Below are 20,073 nucleotides of genomic sequence, written 5' to 3'. Positions count from 1 at the left end.
TAATTCATCGGCGAGGGCTGCGGCCTTAGTGCACAACACACTGCTACAACAACAACAGCAACAATAGCTGTCTAGTAATTTACTAAAACTGTCCATCTGAATAGCTTCCATTGTCTCCCGAACTGTTATGATGTATTCGTTTCAAAACCTCCCTAATGTCCGCATCGCCAGCCTTAGAAAAGTGGAGAAGAGAAAAAGGACAATGGAAATCCACCAAAGTGCGTTCAAGACAGTAGACAAAAACTAAGGAAACCAGGCGGACCATAGATAAGCTCATATCGGTGAGAGCTTCATCAAGTCAGCTACTTCAGGCATTTTCAAGTCCTTCTCGCCACCACAGACCAGCTAGGACCAGCAGGGACTTGGCCTGCCGACCTTTGTTGCCGTATACTCAACAAAGTGGAGCAAAGACATAAGATTGAGCATTGCATTCAGCGCCTCTCTCTCTAAGCATTGCTGTTTGCTCAAGAGTTTAGCACTGCGTCTGTACTCTCTTCTTCGCTCTTGAACATCCTGTGGATGGCGCAACTGCTATGGGCCAAATCACCGTCGTAAATATCCTGTGTACCACCCCCAGCTCCAAAATGCAACAGAAGTACAGGGCATTCAGTGTCCTTCTGACCCTTTACTCAACGTTTTCATTCAGTTCAGTTTCTGGTAAAAAATCTTCTTTCGAGACACCATGCTATAGGATAATACATTACATTTATTATTTTATATAATAATAACATCCAATTTGTCCATACATACAAACACACATACATACATACACATTATACAATTAAACAAATTATAAAAGCATGAAATGCAAAGCAAAGCATTTTTTTTCAAATAATAACCTCTAATAGATGGGAAAATTCTTATCGATTTTATAATGCCAAGCATGCAGACCACCTTTGAGGTCGAATACAGTGCGCTGAGGGAATCTATTAATAATATGTTGTGCTGCAATCTGTGAGTCATTTCCCCGACGACATAGAACAACAATACCCTTATTTTCATCTTGAAGCTCTTTTTCGAAACGTTTCAAATATTCATCGTTTAGAATAGTCTTCAGGGGCACATTTTCAGATTTAGGTAAATGGCAAATTTCAAATTCAGCAGGCTGCCTTACGTCCATCAGAATATGATTACTTTGGGTGTCCAACATATGCTTGTACTCTTCCACAGTTAAGCGTTGTTCCGTTGTAAGAATATTTAAAGCCGTGTCTTTGTCCGAAGCATGCATGCCACAAAATTGCTCATAATCTATTAAATGGGTGATCATGGGATTTGGAGAGCATACATCACAATCGGCTCGTTTTGAGCGTAGGCGTATATTGCGGAATTGGCAGCGACCACCATCAAATATTAGCAAACGTCCTGCCATTACCTCGCCTCCCAAGCCACCGAGGGCAACCTTAATAGCCTCCAAAGCTTGAAGAGATCCTATTACACCGGTAACAGCTCCCAATACCCCACCGTCTCCACAATTTGTTACAGTGTCGGGAGGAGGAGGAACAGGAAATAGGCATCGATAACAAGGACAGTTCTCTCCATAGTTGTATACCGTTATTTGACCATCCATTTGCAAGGCGCTGCCCGATATCAAAGGTTTGTTCAGCATAACACAGGCATCGTTCAACAGATAACGAGTAGCCACATTGTCCGTACAGTCCAGTATAACATCATATTGTCTAAGAATTTCCAAAGCATTCTCACTATTCAGCAACAGACAATGGCAGTCTACGTGGCAATGGGGATTTATTTGTAGCAAAGATTGTTTGGCTGACTCTACTTTTGGCATTCCAATGCTTATTTCAGTGTGTAGAGTTTGGCGATGGAAATTACTGCGCTCCACCTCATCGTAATCCACCAAACCCAAACGTCCACAACCGGCGGCAAGTAAATATTGCGAAGCTGGACACCCAAGACCACCCATGCCTACTATAAGAAAGGCAGATTGTTTCAACTTGATCTGGCCTTGTACTCCAAAATTCGGTAAAATCAATTGTCGACTATAGCGGGCAATATCATCATTGTTCAAAATGCTGCTTTCATTCGGCTCATTTTTAGACTGCTGTTGATGCGTTACCAGCTCACACAAACGTTTCTCTTTAGCAGCACAGGTCTTTCGCAGTTGCTGTATTTCTCGGCGCAATAGCGTGATTTCTTCACTAATCTTTGATTCTGCAGCCATTTTACCTAAGTATTAATGAGTAAATTTATAAATTTTCATATTTTATGTTATGCGTGATAAATTTAAACTTACACTTTTGGGACTTTTGTTGATTCCACAACAAAGAATTGAAATCTTTTATTTACTTTCTTTGTTGCCACAGCTTTCTGATAAAGAACTGATGTTTGTCTACACAAATGGTAAACATAACAGATGTTGTTCATAGTGTTGCCATACAATCATCTCAATTGATTAGTTAAACGCAAAGCCATAACGAGGTGAGCTCTTACGAGGTGAGGTCAGCGAACAGCTGAGTGCAATATTTTTGTTTTGATTTTGCAATAAATCAAACAATATCTGACAATTTCTTATTAAAATTGAAAAATTTTTTAGTTAAATGTAAAAAAAGCTTTCACCAATTTAACTGCTCACCGCAATAAACTGTGTCAAAAACATTCCTTTTGAATAATACAAATCACTTGAATCGTAGTGTAAACCCCCGTTTACGGTGATCATTAAATCCGGATTTAAGGCTGTCGTCAGCTGATTTTATAAAGGGAAAACAGATGATCGAACCATTAAATCGGATTTAAAGAGCGGTGTAAATGGCGTTTAAACGGGTTTCCGGGATTATCTCAAATCAAGTGGGCTCAAGTGTAAATGTGGTTTTAAAATAAGACTGCATGAAGCCTCTTGTAAAGGATCTATCAAACAGTATGCATGTAGGTTTCTAATAACATGTCATTAGCACAAATAGAGTTGTACATGTCGTGTTATACAAATGAAACTAACGTATTAAAATCACTTCTCAAAAATAGCGCACGTAATTTTTTGGGTTTGAGTATGTTCTATTCTTGCTGGCAAAAACATTAAGAAATCAGCTGTTTTCGTTATCAGTCGAAAGAAAGCAACCCCAAATTAAATTGTTTTTACAAATTGATAATTTAACTACTTTTCTCACAACTTTAAAAATTGGGAGCACTATCTGTCAAAATCAGTATTTAATTTTTTAGTGAAACTCTGATGTCGATTTTGTAGGTTGTTAACAGTCGTTGACAGTTAGTGCATTTGGCGAGAAAAAATATATTTTCAGCTGTTTGCTGTACACTACTTGGGTTAATATGGCTTGCTTGTAAGGCGACATGTTTTTTGCTTCGAAATCTATTAACTTATGGCTGGTATTAACTTATAGGGGCGAAAATCCCTACAATAACGAGTATATTACAAATGTGCAAAAAAATTTCTAAGACTTGGACCCAGGAAACACAAAACTAAAATCTAACTACACATATGTTGGAAAATAAATCTATAAATTTTTCACCTTTTTCATTAGGTTTGCATATCCACATTGCCTGGGTTAGGGGATTCACTATCTCAAGAACCTTTGGATATTTGTAATCTACTCGTTAATACCTTTCGTTTGATACCTTTCTTGCTTAAGAATGCAGTACTTCCCATTGACTCGTTGGTTATGGCCCCTAGGTGGTCCACGCGCATTTACCCCACAAACGGGCCTCAGATTCGTGTTCCTGGGATTAACCAACATCTACATACATTTAATTTAACATGGAGTACACCATATCTAATAAAAAAATTGCAACTCTTTATGCCATCTGTAGCGTTAGACATATGGCAACACCGTTTGCATTTTGTGTATTGTGGCGTGCTTTGGGTTTCCTTTTTTTAGTTTGGATAATATTGTTTTTTCTCTAAACAAATTGCGCAGATACTGTCACAAATTGTAGTTCAATAAAGTGATAAAATGGAGGAGATTAAAACTAGTTTGGATAAAATATTGGCCAAATTCAACGATTCTGTGACACATTCTGCCCCCAAAAAATTAAGTTTCGAGCATCTGAGTGATTCCTTCAATGACTCTGGCACAAGTAAGTCTAGCAATGCAATAAATATGCCGGCATTAACTACATGTGTATTTTCCAGTTCCGAAGAAGAGACGCTTTTCACAAAGTTTCGAAGACAATTCTTTAAATATTAGCCACAATAATAGCAATTCCTCTTTGAATGCAATTGGGGTGCCACCTAGTCCATGGGAAACAAGACGTATGAAAGCAGATTTAATAGAGGCCAAAACTAGGGTAATGGAAATGATACATATATATAATTTTTGTATGTATTACAAAAAATTCGACTTCTATGATTATTTTGCCAGGTTTCCAAGTTTAAGCAGGAGGTGGATCGTCTTCATAAGCTACGACAGGAATCTGAGACCCTCTATGAAAGCCGGGTCACAGAGCTAAAAAAGCAATGTGACTTTTCCTCAAACAAAATTCAAGATTTGGAAAAACATATGCAGCTCTTAAGAAAACGAGAGCATGCCGCCAAGCAGGAAGCCTTGAAGGCACAAAATGAATTGCAACAGCAAAAACACGGTTATGAAGATATGATTTTAAAGCTACAACGTGCCAAACATGATATTGAGGAAAATGCCCGTTTGATACAAAATAGTATGGCCAACGAATTGAGCGAATACAAAAGGCATGCAGAGAAAATAGAGTTGGTATGTAAGATTTTGAAACCCAGTTTCCCAACTAATGATATATGTTTGTGCACAGGAATTAGAACTAAGCTGCGACGAACTGGAATCCTTAAGGCATCAATTGGATGATTTTCGTGCTCGAGCTTCTGGATTTGAAGACTTAAAACTGCAGCATGAAAAACTCAATCACGATTATGAGAATTCCAATCAACGCATTAAAGAATTAGAGTTCGAAATTGCTTCCTATGCCGATTGGAAAGAAATAACAAAGGTATGTCAGTCTGCAAATACTCATAAATAGGTTTTTCTTTTAAAAAGGCTTTGGCATTTCTGTGTAGAATTCGCAGGATCGTTTGCTGAGCATACCTAATATGGATAAAGAATTGGAACGTCTACGCTCCAATAACAAACACTTGCAAGAATTGTTGGGTAATAAATTGCTATTGGAAGAACAGGTCTTTGATTTACGCTCACGCTTGGAAAAAGAGGAAGGTGGACGTTCTGAGGCTGTTACACTGCAAGTTCAATTGAAACATGCGCAAGAAGAAATCAAGGAATGGACTAAGGTGGCCCAAGATCATTGTTCCCCCAATACGCTTGTCAGTCCCTTGGCTTTGAGGGCTCGCATTGAGGAACTTTTGAAAAACGATGTTCTCATGGCAAGTGAAAAGGGCACCAAGGCTTCCGAGTCAAAATGTTTGGAATCAGAATTATTGGACTATAAGCAGAAATGTGAAATCTATAGCAAAAACTTGGAAGAGTTAAATGTAGCCCTCAAACGTCACAAAGCATTTAAGGATCGGGTACAAAAAAAACTATTGCTGGTGTCGAAAGAACGCGATTGCTACAAGCAATTGCTGGAGAATTTTGAAAAAGATCTCACCATATCTAATCCCATTGCCAGCGATTTGTCTTCCACCGAAACTCAGCTTAAAACACGCTTAGAAATGTTGGAGAAAACATTAGCAGGCTATAAAGAAATGTGTGCTAGTTATGAAAAGGAATTAAATTCCACAAGGCCACAGGCAAATGTCGAACAACACATGAACGATCAAAGTGGTGTTAACATGAGTGTGGATACCAATGCCACAGGTTATGAACATTTCAAAAAGGAATTGGACACATTACGCATGGAGAACGAACGTTTGCGTAGACGTAAAGAGGAACTGGAATTGGAGTTGGAACATCGTTGCCTAAAAGGCGATTTTAATATCGACAAATACAAAGTGGTACATTTGAAAATGAATCCTGCCAATGAGGCATATGAAAATGCAGAGAATCTAATTGAGAAATTGCAAGCAGAGGTAAGTTATTAATTTTTATTAACGCCCTATTTGAATTTCGAAGGAGATGAAAATGTATGGGAAACCTCGTTGCAAAACAAGGATTTTCCGAAATCTTGTCGCAAATCTAGTCTTGTTCCAAGTGTAAACAAAATATGAAGGCCAAAAATAAAACCCAAAAAAATTTTTTTCCAACGCAAGTCGAGGAAAAAAGTGCAAATATTTGTAATATTTATAACTTAAATTTGCAAAACATGTGTGGGCATTGAAGGCAAAGTGATCGGTCGGTACCGCTGATTGTCCGTGATTGCCTTTGCAGCTACTCCGTATGGAGCATTCAACTATTCGCAACCGGTAGATAGCTGTGAGCACCACACAGGCTGGAACATTGAGGTCCAATCTGTCTGGTGTCCACAGGTTGCAGATAGTGGAATGCTCCATACGGAGTAGCCGCAATAGCAGTCGCGGACAATCAGCGGTATCGAGCGGAGGGTCCCAGTGAGAGGCCAGTCGGCACTGAGTGCCTATGATGCTAGATATGACAAGGCGAGTTATTGGCGCCTTTAAATAACCAATGGCCACTCTGTTCAAGCTGCAATCGGTCCTTTGGACCGGAACGACCTTGCTCACCCACAGGAGCTTGACCAGTATCGCCACCTCCACATGAAAATGTGGAGTGACATCTTTGTGTCACTTTAGTATCAAATTTGACACTTTTTGACGATGATACTAGAACGCCACTTTTTTATTTACTAAATACCATATTTTTGCGGTTTTTGAGGCACTTTCATTTTTTTTTTCACTTAAATAACCCTGGTACATAGTTCGAATGTTGACGTAAGCATCTGAAGTTTTTTCCAGAGGGGGTGTGGTACCCCCTTCACCATTGCTAGCGATACCTCTTCAAATAGAAGATTTTTACGAAGAGATGTCGTTTAGCGGCATGCATTTCAAACTTGTCTATAAATTGAGGATTCCCCTATTATAGGGTTGAATCATGAATGTTCATAGGAATATTTTCATTTGCTACTATTCATTTAAAGTTTTTTCCAGTGATGGTGTGGTACCCTATCTCCATTGCTGGCTATTTCTCATCAAATAGAAGATTTTCGCAAAGAGATAGATGTCGCTAAGCGGCATGCACTTCAAACTTGTCTATAAATTGAGGGTTCCCCTTTTATTGGTTTATATCATGATTATTTATAGAAATATTTTCGTTTGCGACTATTCATACCCACCCATTAGGGTCGAATTTGCATCAATTTTTCCCATTTAAATGCTTCATATTAATTTATATCCATCTTCGGTTTAAGTCCGGAGACCAAATTCTTATTTATTTGTCCATATGATGTATTATTATGGCCTTCAATAATCATGCCATGGTATCTAGAGTGAGAGAAATCTTCCAAGGAACTTGTAATACAAAGCGGAGGATAAATACGAACGAGCGTGCCATCTTTTTTTAAAAAATGTGCTTCTTTTTTTAACAAATGCCACTTTTGTGTCCCTTTTTGAAAAATTGTCAACGTTACGCCGCGTCAGACAACGCAGCAAAAATATTTTTTTTTACATATGGCAACTTTGGTCAATTGATGCCGATAATATCGTATTGGCAGTTCGGCAGTGAGAAAAAATGTAAACAAACACTAAATCAAGGCAAAAGCAAGTGAGTAAAGGCAAAAGTGCGACGGTCCCGACTATATAACACCCTACATCTGCCATTTAAGTGGACATTTGGTAATACCACTATATGGATTCTATTCTAATTATGAAACGATTGTAATGGCTTTCAGATGGCTAAAAAACCAATCAGTACAAATTTCGAGCGACTCCGTTCTAACTGGCTCTATTAGAGTAAAATGGTGTTGTATATATTTAGGAGCTATATATTAAAATGAACCAATTTTGATAAAATTTATCGCAGCCTCATATGATAAACCAAGCACACATCTGAGAATTTTCTAGGGAAATGTGTTCTTTTAAAAATCTGATATTGTTATCGCCAAGGTATCGAGGTCATGCTTCCTCAGCCCTAAGAGCTGTTCTTCTTCGTGATAAATTCGCAAAGAACAACCTTGATCACATTCTATTCGCACAAACATCCCCATATGGCCCCATGGTAGTGTTATGCGCCACCTGACTACAGACGTATATTAAGATAGTTCGTTCAGACAGTCCGGAAAAATTATGGAAAACGATATATAGACCGTTGCGCCGCCTATATTCCGCAGCTGCAACCCATACGCAGCTCCTAGCAGAGAAGAAGATTGCCCACAAAAAGAGGATCGCGCCTAGTCTCTGTTTACCCTTATCTATAGGCGATGTTCGGCAACGCACAACCCACCTGCAGAGACATTTCCCCGATTTTAATGCCTCTTTTTGAAATGCTTTACCACACTGTCATATGTTAAACCGAGTACAGACCGGAGAAATTTTGAGGGAAACGTTTTTTTTTTTTTTTTCATTTATATTAATTTTTTTCCCTCATTACAGATTGAACGTCTAAAGCGCAAAAACAAAAAACTCGAAGAAGACAATGAGGTTACCATGGCTCGTCTTAACGAGACCACCAGCATGACTATGAATTTCAAAGAAATTAATCAGCTACGCACCGAGCTGGAATCAATGAATTCCAAAATGAAGAAAATGAAAGAATGCTACAAATCAGCCAGCATGGAATTTCGCGAAGTTGTCTACATGCTCTTTGGCTACAGAATCGATAGGGTGGGATCCAATACTAATTACAAGTAAGTGGATATAAAAACAAAGAAAAATAAGAACATGAGAGTGAAATTAACTTTTTTATTTGTAGACTTTCCAGCATGTATGCTGAAGATGCAGATCATTACTTGAATTTCCGCCTAAACGAATCCAATATGCTGGACATGTTAGAGACACCATATTCAGTGACCCTTAAGCCGCTCATCGAAAGCCAGCTGGTGGGCAATAAATCGCTGCCGGCATTTTTAAGTGCTTTAACTTTGGAATTATTTCAACGAACTACGATAACAATGTCTTAATCTTCACAACAACAAGAACAACAACACACACAAGTGCTGTATGTTCATATAGTACATTGGTGTGCCAGTAAGGAAGCAGTAACATATGGTGCAGTTCTTACTTAAAGAAAATTGTTTAAGTCTCTTTTTCTTCTGGGGTAATTTCATGAGGAAATCCAAAACATCAGCATAACTAAGCTTCACATTCATAATCTTTATAATACAATACACTCATATTTCCTCATACATACTATTTTAGTAGTTTTTTTGTATATTATGTAGATTAAGCTATAGTTTCTTACATTCATACTTATCAATATTTAAGGTATTATTAAATATTTCAAAATAAATACAAAAGGCAACCAGCTCCTAATCCAACCTAATTACAGAGAGCAGACAATGGCAAAAAAAATCTAAAATCTCTATGGTTGCCTCAAATTGCCACTTACCCTTTACGAAATGTTTTTGTGTTTTTTTGTGAGTGGGAGGAAAATTTGGATTTGTTTACATACAAGATTTGTATATACTATGCGAAAAATGAATGTCTTCTCAATTTTTAAACACACAATTTATGTTTTCACAATGAATTTCTTTTTGTATTTTTCCTACATTCATATTATTAATTGCTTTTGGTTTGTTTTTTGTTTTTCAACTACTTAGCACCAACACTTTGCAAGGAAACAATTTTTTGTTTTATAATTTAAAAAACACTGATATACATTTGTAGCAATTAAACATTGTTATTTTTTTATTGCTTAAGTGTGTTCGCTTTTAAATATCTTATTTACACTATTTGTTTTGTTTCTTTTCCTTTTCGCTGAGTTTTGTTTTTTTTTTTATTTTCTATCGTCTAAATGCTTTTCCCCGAAAAGAATTGGCGCGCGCGGGTTATCACTCTTATTATTTAATTCTATTTGTAGAAGGCTGTGTTATTATTATTACTCTGATGGATGGACTTATGGGCCATACGGCGACATTCGTTACTGATTTGCCTTGCCATGTGGCTGGGCTGTGCTGTGCTGTGTGTGAGCAGGAATTTCCGAATTCTCTTTGTGCTTAAAAGATTTTTGGTTTTTAGTATTACTTAATTATTGTGCTTGACTTCTTGTTTGAATGCAAATTCCAAATCGCAAATTCACGGAAAACTATCATGAGTACTCGATAAACAACAGAGGATCAAGCGCTAATGTTTACCATCACCTCAATCTTATCAAACAGTCTCAGTCCCGCAGAACAACAAGTTTTTATGAATATCTCCTCAACAACACTTTTCCTCCTCCCGCTCTAATAATATACGCGGCGCTTGATTGTTGAATTGTTGTTTAGTGTGTGCACTGGTGGCGTTGCTTGGCCTGTATACAAATGAGTAGCGTACATTTCCATTTGTATGTACATATTTTAGAATTTCTTGCTTTTTTGTCAATGAGTTGAGAGCAGCGTTTTATACTTTTGCTAGATGATGATGTGCTGTATTTGTGTATTTTTTTTTTATTCTTATTCTTATATTTTTTTTTCGTTCTTATTAATAAAGCACAATTACAATAGCCCACCAACAACACGGGCTGCAGTAGGAGGTGTATATATTTTTTGGTGTTTTTGTTGTTGGTCACTGAATATATCAGAGGCCAATGAAACACAGCATTTTAAGGAGACAAAGTAAGGCAAATAGTCTCCAGCAAAGTGTATATTTAGAATGAAAAAATTGCGAACCTTTAGATTTCTCAATAGGTCGGCTCAATAACGGGAGACCAACTGTGCAAATGCAGTTTCCAATCCAAATCTTAAAAAATGCATACACATAGGGGCGATTTATACCTCAGTTATATGGGCAGGTCACAAAAAACTTGTGTAAAATTGAGGATTTACGAGACTCAAGATGTCGAATCGAGAGATATGTAGGTTTATAAGGGAGGCTATCTCTAGTGATGTTCTAGTATGAGCACCGCATTTATGGGTCGATTATGGATGGCAACCCAACTTCAATTGCCTTACCAACGGCCAAATTTGTAACAGAAATTTCCACAAAACTTGTTAAAAATTGAGGATTCTTAAGGCTCAAGATGTCGAATCGCAAGATATGTAGGTTTATAGGGGAGGGGGGCTATATCTAATGATGATCTAGTATGAGCACCACATTTATGAGTCGACTATGAATGGCAACTCAACTTCAATTGCTTTACCAAAGGCATAATTTGTAACAGAAATTTCCATTTTTGTATTGAATTACGTACTTTTTGAAAAATTTCTTAGTAGCTGAACTTTAAACATACTGATATTGAATGGAATTGACAAAAATTTCCAACTTTATAGTAATTTTTGGTTCGTGGTTTTTCCTCCTGGCAACGCAACTGTAGTCGAGTTGCAATCTTTAGTGCGTGTATTGGAGGTCATAAGTGCATTAATTGACAAATTTCAATCCATTTGGATAAAAACTAAGGCTTCTTGGTGCTTAAGAAGTCACAGTAAACAATCGGTTAAGCTATATTCATGTACTTTATAAGACAGTAACGCAATTTGCGATACCCAATTACCAACAGCATAAAGCAGTGCAAATTCTTTTACATACATATGGCAACATTTGTCAATTGATGCCGATAATAGCGTTTTGGCTGTTCAGCAGTAAGAACAAGTAAAAGCGTGCTAAGTTCGGCCGGGCCGAATCTTATATACCCTCCACCATGGATCGCATTTGTCGAGTTCTTTTCCCGGCATCTCTTTTTAGGCAAAAAAATGATATAAGAAAAGATTTGCTCTGCCATTAGAGCGATATCAAGATATAGTCCGGTTTGGACCACAATTAAATTATATGTTGGAGACCTGTGTAAAATGTCAGCCAATTCGAATAAGAATTGCGCCCTTTGTGGCCTCAAGAAGTAAAATAGAGAGATCGATTTATATGGGAGCTGAATCGGGCTATAGACCGATTCAGACCATAATAAACACGTATGTTAATGGTCATGAGAGAATCCGTCGTACAAAATTTCAGGCAAATCGAATAATAATTGCGACCTCTAGAGGCTCAAGAAGTCAAGATCCCAGATCGGGTTATATGGCAGCTATATCAGGTTATAAACCGATTTGAACCATACTTGGCACAGTTGTTGGATATCATAATAAAACACGTCGTGCAAAATTTCATCCCAATCGGATAAGAATTGCGCCCTCTAGAGGCTCAAGAAGTCAAGACCCAAGATCGGTTTGTATGGCAGCTATATCAAAACATGGACCGATATGGCCCATTTACAATACCAACCGACCTACACTAATAAGAAGTATTTGTGCAAAATTTCAAGCGGCTAGCTTTACTTCTTCGGAAGTTAGCGTGCTTTCGACAGACAGACGGACGGACATGGCTAGATCGACATAAAATTTCACGACGATCAAGAATATATATACTTTATTGGGTCTCAGACGAATATTTCGAGTAGTTACAATCAGAATGAAGAAATTAGTATATCCCCCATCCTATGGTGGTAAACAAATAATTAATCCAATAAATCAAGACAAAAACAAGTAAAACGGCATTAAGTTCGGCCGGGCCGAACTTTGGATACCCACCACCTCGGATGTATACGTAAACCCCCTTTCGCCACAATGTGGTGAAAATTGGATAACTTATGCACCCAAACTCTTGTATTTCAAATTTCAGCGAAATCGGATAAAAAATAAAGCTTTTATAAGCTTTAGACCCTTTATCGGCAGATCGATCTGTATGGAAGCTATATCTAAATATTGTCCGATACAAACCATATTTGGGACGGACATCGGGGGACGTAAAACTACCCAGTTTCATATTTCAACGAAATCGGGTAATAAATAGAGCTTTTATGGGCTTCAGACCCTTTATCGGCAGATCGGTCAATATCGCAGCTATATCTAAACATAGTCCAATCTGTTCCATATTTTGGTCGGACGTTGAGAGGCTTAAAATAACCCACTGTTTTAAATTTCAGCGAAATCGGGTAATAAATAAAGTTTTTATGGGCTTCAGACCCTTTATCGGGAGATCGGTCTATATGGCAGCTATATTTAAATGTAGTCCGATCTGAACCTTATTTGGGACGGATGTTGAGAGGCTTAAAGCTGCGCAAATTCCAAATTTCAGCGGAATCGGATAAAAAATAAAGCTTTTATGGTCTTCAGAACCTTTATCGGGAGATCGGTCTATATGGTAGCTATATCTAAATATAGTCCGATCTGAACCATATTTGGGTCAGATGTCGGGAAGCCTATATAGCAGCTTTATCCAAATATGTTGCGATTTGGCCCGTTAAAGAACTTAACCAGCGTGCATCAACAAGACGTATCTGTGCCAAATATCAGCTCCATATCTCAATTTTTGAAGGCTCTAGAGTGATTACAACAGGACGGACACACACACGGACATCGTTAAATTGTCTTAGAATTTTTCGAAGATCCGAAATATACATACTTTGTAGGGTCGAAAATTCATATTTCGATGTATTGCAAACGGAATGACTAAATGAATATACCCCCTATCCTACGGTGGTGGGTATAACATGTGTGGAGAGGCAAACGTCCGGCGGTACCGAATATAAATGTTATACCCTACACGTACCCTTGTACTAAATAAGTACCATTGTACTAAATAAGTACCATTGTACTAAATAAGTACCATTATACTAAATAAGTACCCTTGTATTACAATACATAAACAACCTTGTACTAAATAGGTATCGTTGTACTAAATAAGTACAAATAAGTACTAAATAAATACCCTTGTACTAAATTAATTCCCTTGTACTAAATAAATACCCATGTACGAAATAAGCATCTATGCACTAAAAAGTACCCTTGGGCTAAATGAGTACACTTGGACTAAATAAGTACCTGGTGCTAAACAAATACGTTTGTACTAAATAAGTACTCTTCTACTAAAAAGTTTTCCTTTTTCGTAATAAGTGCACTTATACTAAATAAGGATACTTTTACTTTATATACACCTTTGTACTAAATTATTATCTCGAACTAAATAAAAACCCTTGTACTAATTAAGCAACCTTGTACAAAATAAGTACCCTTGTACTAAATAAGTACCCATGTACTAAATAAGTACCCTTGTACTAAATAAGTTCCCTTGTACTAAATAAATACCCTTGTACTAAATAAGTACTCATGTACTAAATAAGTACCCTTGTACTAAATAAGTTTCCTTGTACTAAATAAGTACCCTTGTAATAAATAACTACCCTTGCACTAAATAAGTACCCTTGTACTAAATAAGTACTCTTGTACTAAATAAGTACCCTTGTACTAAATGGGTAACCTTGTACTAAATAAGTACCCATGTACTAAATAAGTACCCATGTTCTAAATAATTACCCTTGTACTAAATTAAGTACAGTACACTGGTCCTAAATAAGCACTCTTCTACTAAATAAGTACATTTGTAATAAATAAGCATACTTTTACTAAATATATACCCTTGTACTAAATAAGTACGCTTGTACTAAATAAGTACCCTTGTAATAAATAAGTAACCATGTACTAAATCAGTACCTTTGTACTAAAGCCTTTTTTATAGCAGAGTCCGAACAGTGTGCCGCAGTACGACACCTCTTTGTGGAGAAGTTTTTACATGGCTGCCATATCAAATGGTACAGTCGCCAGCATTAGTCGGAGGATAACCACCGCTGAAAATTTTCATGATGTATCGCCAGGATTTGAACCCAGGCGTTCAGCGTCATATGCGGATATGCTAACCGTTGCGCTACGGTGGCCTCCAAGTTGCCACTGTTCCTTAATGGAATGTTTATGGGCAAATTTGCATTTTTATTAAATAAGAAATCACATTGATTGCATCCTGCTTCACTCGGAAACCGAATGCTGATTATGCTAGCCGTAGAAAGTAAAAAAGTGCAGTAGATAAAATGTACCACAGTACAATGCAAGAATTTAGAGTTAGATTGACACAGAGTTTCAACGATTCCTTAGCAAGGCCCACACCGATTCTGAATAACATGACATCTTCTCCAATTTTCCCAAGCTCTTGATGGTCAGGGACCCAGCAAAGCCTCAAAGCTTTTCCATGATCCGAAGATAATTCTTTTATATTTCAACTAGTCTTCACCGCCGTAATCTATTAGAGGATTACCTCATACGTGAAGGAGTAAAATCGTTCGATATCTCTCTATTGAGAATTATGTGTCTTTTTATTGGATGGGAATTTTTAAAATTTAAGAATTCGAATGTTTAAATCGATCATTATCTACAAAAACTTTGACATAAAAATGTAGGCACAAGTGGTATAACTTCCATTAAATGCGAGTTGAAATTTCATTCGATACGAAAGCACACTCGATCATGTATGGGGTAATTCGGCCCCAGGGCGTTTCTTGTAACTTTAAATGCAAATAAAGCCACATATGGACACTATATAAATATAATTTTTTCAATCCCATGGCAGCCGGTTGTACGTACCGGATTGACCCGATGGAGTACTTCATCGGCAAGAGCTGCTGCCTCAGTGTACAATACACTGCTACAACAACAACATAATTTTTTCAAACCTAAAATTAAGAATCCAAATTCAATTTCAGATCCTGCCTAGGAATGTCGCTTGTTAATTTTTAACTTTTATCTTTTAAAAAAATATGTAATAATAAATAACTTATCTGTCATTAAATAGCCAGTATTTTTGATACTTGATCGGGAGTTTTGGAAAATATTGCCTCTGGATGGTCAAAACCGTTCGCTGGATCATGAACTCTCTCGTAGATTTGTTTGTATATAGCCACAATTACATTAAATGATCTTTTCTGCACCGCACTGCGATGTGAACTTGACATAATCAATTGTATTTGTGGCAGCAACAAAACGTCGGGCATTTGAAGGAAAGCATCCATTTTATTCATGAAAATCTTTAGAAGATTTGATTCAATCTGTGATTGATTTGTCTGCAATATTGTATAGATTGGACCCAATTGTAAATTGGCCACCAACGAAGAGGCTTGCTCCGAAGTTAACGTATCGATTTGTGCCTCCGATTGTGCCTGTAAACGTTCCACCCTCTCATCCATATATTCATAAACGGCCAAAGTACTTTGCATGTGATAGATACAGTTGAGCAAATAGACGGACATATCAACAGTGGGTAAGTGTGAAGCGGACTCTTGCACAGACTGCAACAAAGGATCAATAACACAGGATACAATTTTGGTTATATCAGATTGACGGCCATCCACCATAGTGGCCACAGAAAGAATTTCTTTGAGTAGATTCAATAGACGACCCAAACTTGCTGGTGGTACTAAATCTCTTTGTGGCGGCTCAACAGCCGACCCAGCAGGTCTTTGTAAAATGTGTTTCACTTGAGATGCCAAAGAATTCAAATAGATCTCTTCACTGGATTTTTGCAAATCAGTAAGACATTGCTCTAAAGTTCCACCCTTAACGACTTGCTTCATTATTTGTTGATAGAATCGTAGCAAGTTTGAGATGGCAAACAGCACAATGGTATCTTTTTCGGAAGTCAATATGGTGTCCACGCGCACCTTCAATGGATGGCAAACTCCATCAACAATATAGGCCAAGGCATTACGCATTTGTTCAGAGATGTCTGTCGAGAAGATGGGGGTAAATATAAAAAAAAAACATTTATTTAATTGAAGTTAGCCATAGGACTTACCATTTTTGTCACATTGTTTGAACAACATTGTCAAATTATCCTTCTCCGTGGGTATAGCCTGATGAAGCCATGCAAACATATCTCCTATATAACGTTTTGGATCATGGGCATGCATTTCAATGGGCTTGGGATTGCCTCCAGGTCCACCCTCAGTTAGGGCTTCAATAAATAAACGAACCAGAACAGCTCTACGAGCTATGGCATATTCGTCTATGACGTATCTGAAATAGAAGAAAATAATGATACAAAATTCATATGCAGTTGAAGAGCCTTATTTTACGGTCGAGCATACTTGAATAAAACTGGTCTATCTTGTAGCCTTCCCATAGCTCGACAGACCAACTGGCCAATTTCATTGTTTTCCAAATTCCTGCAATGATTTTGAGTCCAACGATAAAGTCGCTCCAAAGCTCCCTCTTGATGCAAGGTCATTTCTTCCATTATATCCACAGCTGCTGTTTGGTAGCCACACTGCATCAGCACTCGGCACTCGGAGTGTATATTCTGCACACGATCCAAAACATCGAAGAACTCGGCCACAATGGGCGTGTCCTTTGAAGTGCCATACAATATTTGATGTTCAGGCACATTCAATTGGAAGCGGGCCATGAAAGCCTCTGCAATTTGCTTATGCAATTGCAGACGATCACGCTCCTCTTGCAGGGAATTTGTCTGCTTTATAAGATCATGGGTTAGAGCTTTCGAAGATTCCAAATCATTTTTCATAGCCTGTACAGAATCCGCCAAGGTATCCAAATCAGTAATGACTAAATCCAAGCTGTTTTTAACCTCGCGAAAGGCTTTGAGAAATTCACCGTTTATGAATACCGATCGTTTCTCTATGCGGCTACGCAGATTCCGACGATTCTGTAAGGTGTTGTCAGTGAAAAAGTTGGACAAATCTTGCAGAGATTCCAAAGTTTCCTAAAAACAAAATTGGTATTAGTACTACCAGCCAGTGTGAGTTATGGGGTATAGGGTTCTGCACCTTTTCAGCATCCAAACGAGTTTCCAAAATTTTATTCACACGCTTTTGAAGGCGATCTTCCTCAACATCCGTGGAGGCAGTAACCGACGTCATGACGAAGCTATAACTATCCCGAAAATGGTCGCAAATAGAATTCTAAGCTGAAATTCTCAAAATGTGAAAAACAACGTCAACGTAAACAAGAAAACATATGATGATTGGTAGTATTGCCACTACTTTATTCAAACAGTGTTCTCTTGTAGGTTGATATTACACGTTAAAACTTGTTATTTGTTATTTCAAAAATGGCAACTCTGAAAGTTCTACACATCGAAAGAAAGTTTACATTAAAATATTTATAATCTGGATTTAACTAAATCTAAAAACAAATTCGTTTACACTGCTTTTTTTGGGAATTTAAGTGACATACACAAGCGTACATGAATGTGCATATAACACACCTCCATACACAATTCTTGGTACTTTTAGTACAAAAAAAACTATTTCATTGTTGAATAATCTTAACATGAAAATAGGTTTTTTTGGGATTTTAAAATAAATCCTGCAAGAATGGGATTTATTTTTGTATGGTAAATCTTGGTAAAAACACAGGATTTAGCTCTTAAAACGTCGTTTACACTGCTTTAAATCCGGATTTAATGGCTCAATCATCTGTTTTCCCTTTATAAAATCAGCTGACGGGAGCCTTAAATCCGGATTTAATGAGCTGTGTAAACGGGGTTTAAATCTGGAAAAGACCATAAATTCGTATTTAGTGGGCAATGTAAAAATACATTATGATACGTACGAAAAATTTAATATGACGAATGGATATTGGAATAAATATGCAAATTTTTCGATTGAATCCATGGTGAAACAATTAAAGGTGGTCTCATTTGTACAACAATCACAAAACTTATGGTGCATCCGCCGAAGAAATTTGTTTGCAAGTGTATATAAATGTGCGTACATGAGAATATGCGAGAGAGAAGATAACCACCGTAGCGCATAGGTTAGCATGTCCGCCCATGACGCTAAACGCGTGGGTTCGAATCCTGGCGAGGCCAGCAGGAAAGCTTTTCAGCGTTGGGTTTCCCCTCCTAATGCTAGCAACATTTGTGAGGAACTATGCCATGTAAATTCTCTCCAAATAGGTGGCGCACTGTGGCACGCCGTTCGGATTCGGCTATAAAAAGGAGGCCCCTTATCATTGAGCTTCAACTTGAATCGGACTGCACTCATTGATATGTGAGAAGTAAGCCCCTGTTTCTTAGTGGAATGTTCATGGGCAAAATTTGCAATTTGCAAACAAAAATCTTAATACCGTAAAATCTGGCCGTCTGTTAACAGCTGTTCGAGTGAAACCATCCAAGATATATTCATTTACAGGTAGTGGCAGTTGTCCAATAACAAAATATTGAGTGCACTATCTGTCAAAATCAGTGATTAGTGCAACTCTGACTTTATGTATGTTACTAGTTCGCTCCATTTTTCATTTTTTGTGTGCTATGGTTCTTAACTTTAATACACACACAACCAAAACATTTTGGCAGATAGTGCACTCGCGAGAAAAAATTGTACTCAGCTGTGTATGGTACACATACTGGTAATCATGTCATGAGACCATCTATAAAAAAAAAGTAGAGTACACATTCTCATACTCATACAAATTTGCACAAATTTTGGCTGGAAATCATTCGCTTACTTTATATGTGTGACAGCGAGCAAAATTTTGATAGTATAGCAAATGAAATCTTGCAATTTTCTTCTGGACGTTTTGGCAAATTTTTGCTGAAAAAGTACACGAACAGACCTAATACACGCTGATAAAAGCGCGCTCTCTTCTTATTTGATATACCTAAGACTGGTCTTGTGAATACAGAAAGCGACAACTCATATGACAAGCCTAATAGTGTAATAGCATCTTAAATAGCGTTGGCATGAATTATTGTACGCTTTGTTTTAGGAGTGTCCCATTTACAAAATGTACAAAAAAATCAACTTTGTTAGGCACAGCTGACATGTGTTGGTGTTTGGCCAAATAAACGATTTGGCTTGGTCAATTTCTTGCTCCAAGTGTGGAATACAATTAATAAAAATGAGCCCACTTTGCATTTAGAATTCGTCTGAAGCGGACGCTTCGGGATTCGATGCTTAGTCATCGTTATACACAGTACAGTTATAACTGTACATTTGTTTTAATTCTGTATTTTTAATACACGTGTTTTAATTTACAGTTGGTGGGGACACCAACTTCGGAAGTACATTTTACAAAATTATAAATTTAATCGTTTGACGTTTGGCTGTGTATGTTGTCTGGCTGTGAAGAAAAAATTTTATCGTGAAGCATCGTGGTTGTTCTAACCTGTTAATACGTGTTACACATATTATTGGACTCCTGTGGAGCTCCTAGATTTACTGGAAGCTGTATTTTTTATTATCTACACGCCCCTGAGGGAGGGGTATAGGAGAAGCTGTTCATCTGATGTAGACTGGGTCTACATGCAGTAGTTAATAACCT

General features: G+C 37.5%; 4 protein-coding genes across 4 annotated transcripts in view; 1 reads left to right on the top strand and 3 right to left on the bottom strand.

Moving 5' to 3' along the window:
* LOC106081455 (uncharacterized) overlaps positions 1 to 10,366 on the bottom strand; it is a 205,530-nt gene extending 195,164 nt beyond the window's left edge. The window contains exon 1 of the mRNA XM_059368509.1: positions 9,387 to 10,366. The gene's annotated coding sequence lies outside the window, so the exon portion shown is untranslated. The remainder of the gene's footprint in view (positions 1 to 9,386) is intronic.
* On the bottom strand, positions 597 to 2,356 carry LOC106090192 (adenylyltransferase and sulfurtransferase MOCS3). The gene is made up of 2 exons (XM_013256308.2): positions 2,252 to 2,356; positions 597 to 2,184 (listed from the first exon to the last, which is right to left on the bottom strand). Exon 2 carries the CDS (start codon positions 2,177 to 2,179, stop codon positions 842 to 844), a length of 1,338 nt encoding a protein of 445 aa, XP_013111762.2. The 5' UTR covers positions 2,180 to 2,184; positions 2,252 to 2,356; the 3' UTR covers positions 597 to 841.
* Positions 3,796 to 9,397, top strand: LOC106090191 (mitotic spindle assembly checkpoint protein MAD1). The gene is made up of 7 exons (XM_013256306.2): positions 3,796 to 4,044; positions 4,100 to 4,254; positions 4,329 to 4,676; positions 4,732 to 4,926; positions 4,994 to 5,959; positions 8,432 to 8,685; positions 8,751 to 9,397. The coding sequence occupies exons 1-7, from the start codon at positions 3,921 to 3,923 to the stop codon at positions 8,956 to 8,958; spliced, it is 2,250 nt and encodes a 749-aa protein (XP_013111760.2). The 5' UTR covers positions 3,796 to 3,920; the 3' UTR covers positions 8,959 to 9,397.
* Positions 10,367 to 15,491: 5,125 nt separating the features above from the next.
* Positions 15,492 to 17,760, bottom strand: LOC106090185 (conserved oligomeric Golgi complex subunit 6). Its single transcript, XM_013256293.2, has 4 exons — positions 17,574 to 17,760; positions 16,878 to 17,509; positions 16,586 to 16,806; positions 15,492 to 16,516 (listed from the first exon to the last, which is right to left on the bottom strand). Exons 1-4 carry the CDS (start codon positions 17,664 to 17,666, stop codon positions 15,579 to 15,581), a joined length of 1,884 nt encoding a protein of 627 aa, XP_013111747.2. The 5' UTR covers positions 17,667 to 17,760; the 3' UTR covers positions 15,492 to 15,578.
* Between the last annotated feature and the right edge of the window lie 2,313 nt (positions 17,761 to 20,073).

The sequence above is a fragment of the Stomoxys calcitrans genome, chromosome 5 (genome assembly GCF_963082655.1).
Source record: "Stomoxys calcitrans chromosome 5, idStoCalc2.1, whole genome shotgun sequence".
In the NCBI taxonomy this organism is placed as follows: Eukaryota; Metazoa; Arthropoda; class Insecta; order Diptera; family Muscidae; genus Stomoxys; species Stomoxys calcitrans.
This window is presented reverse-complemented; position numbering and strand designations above follow the sequence as displayed.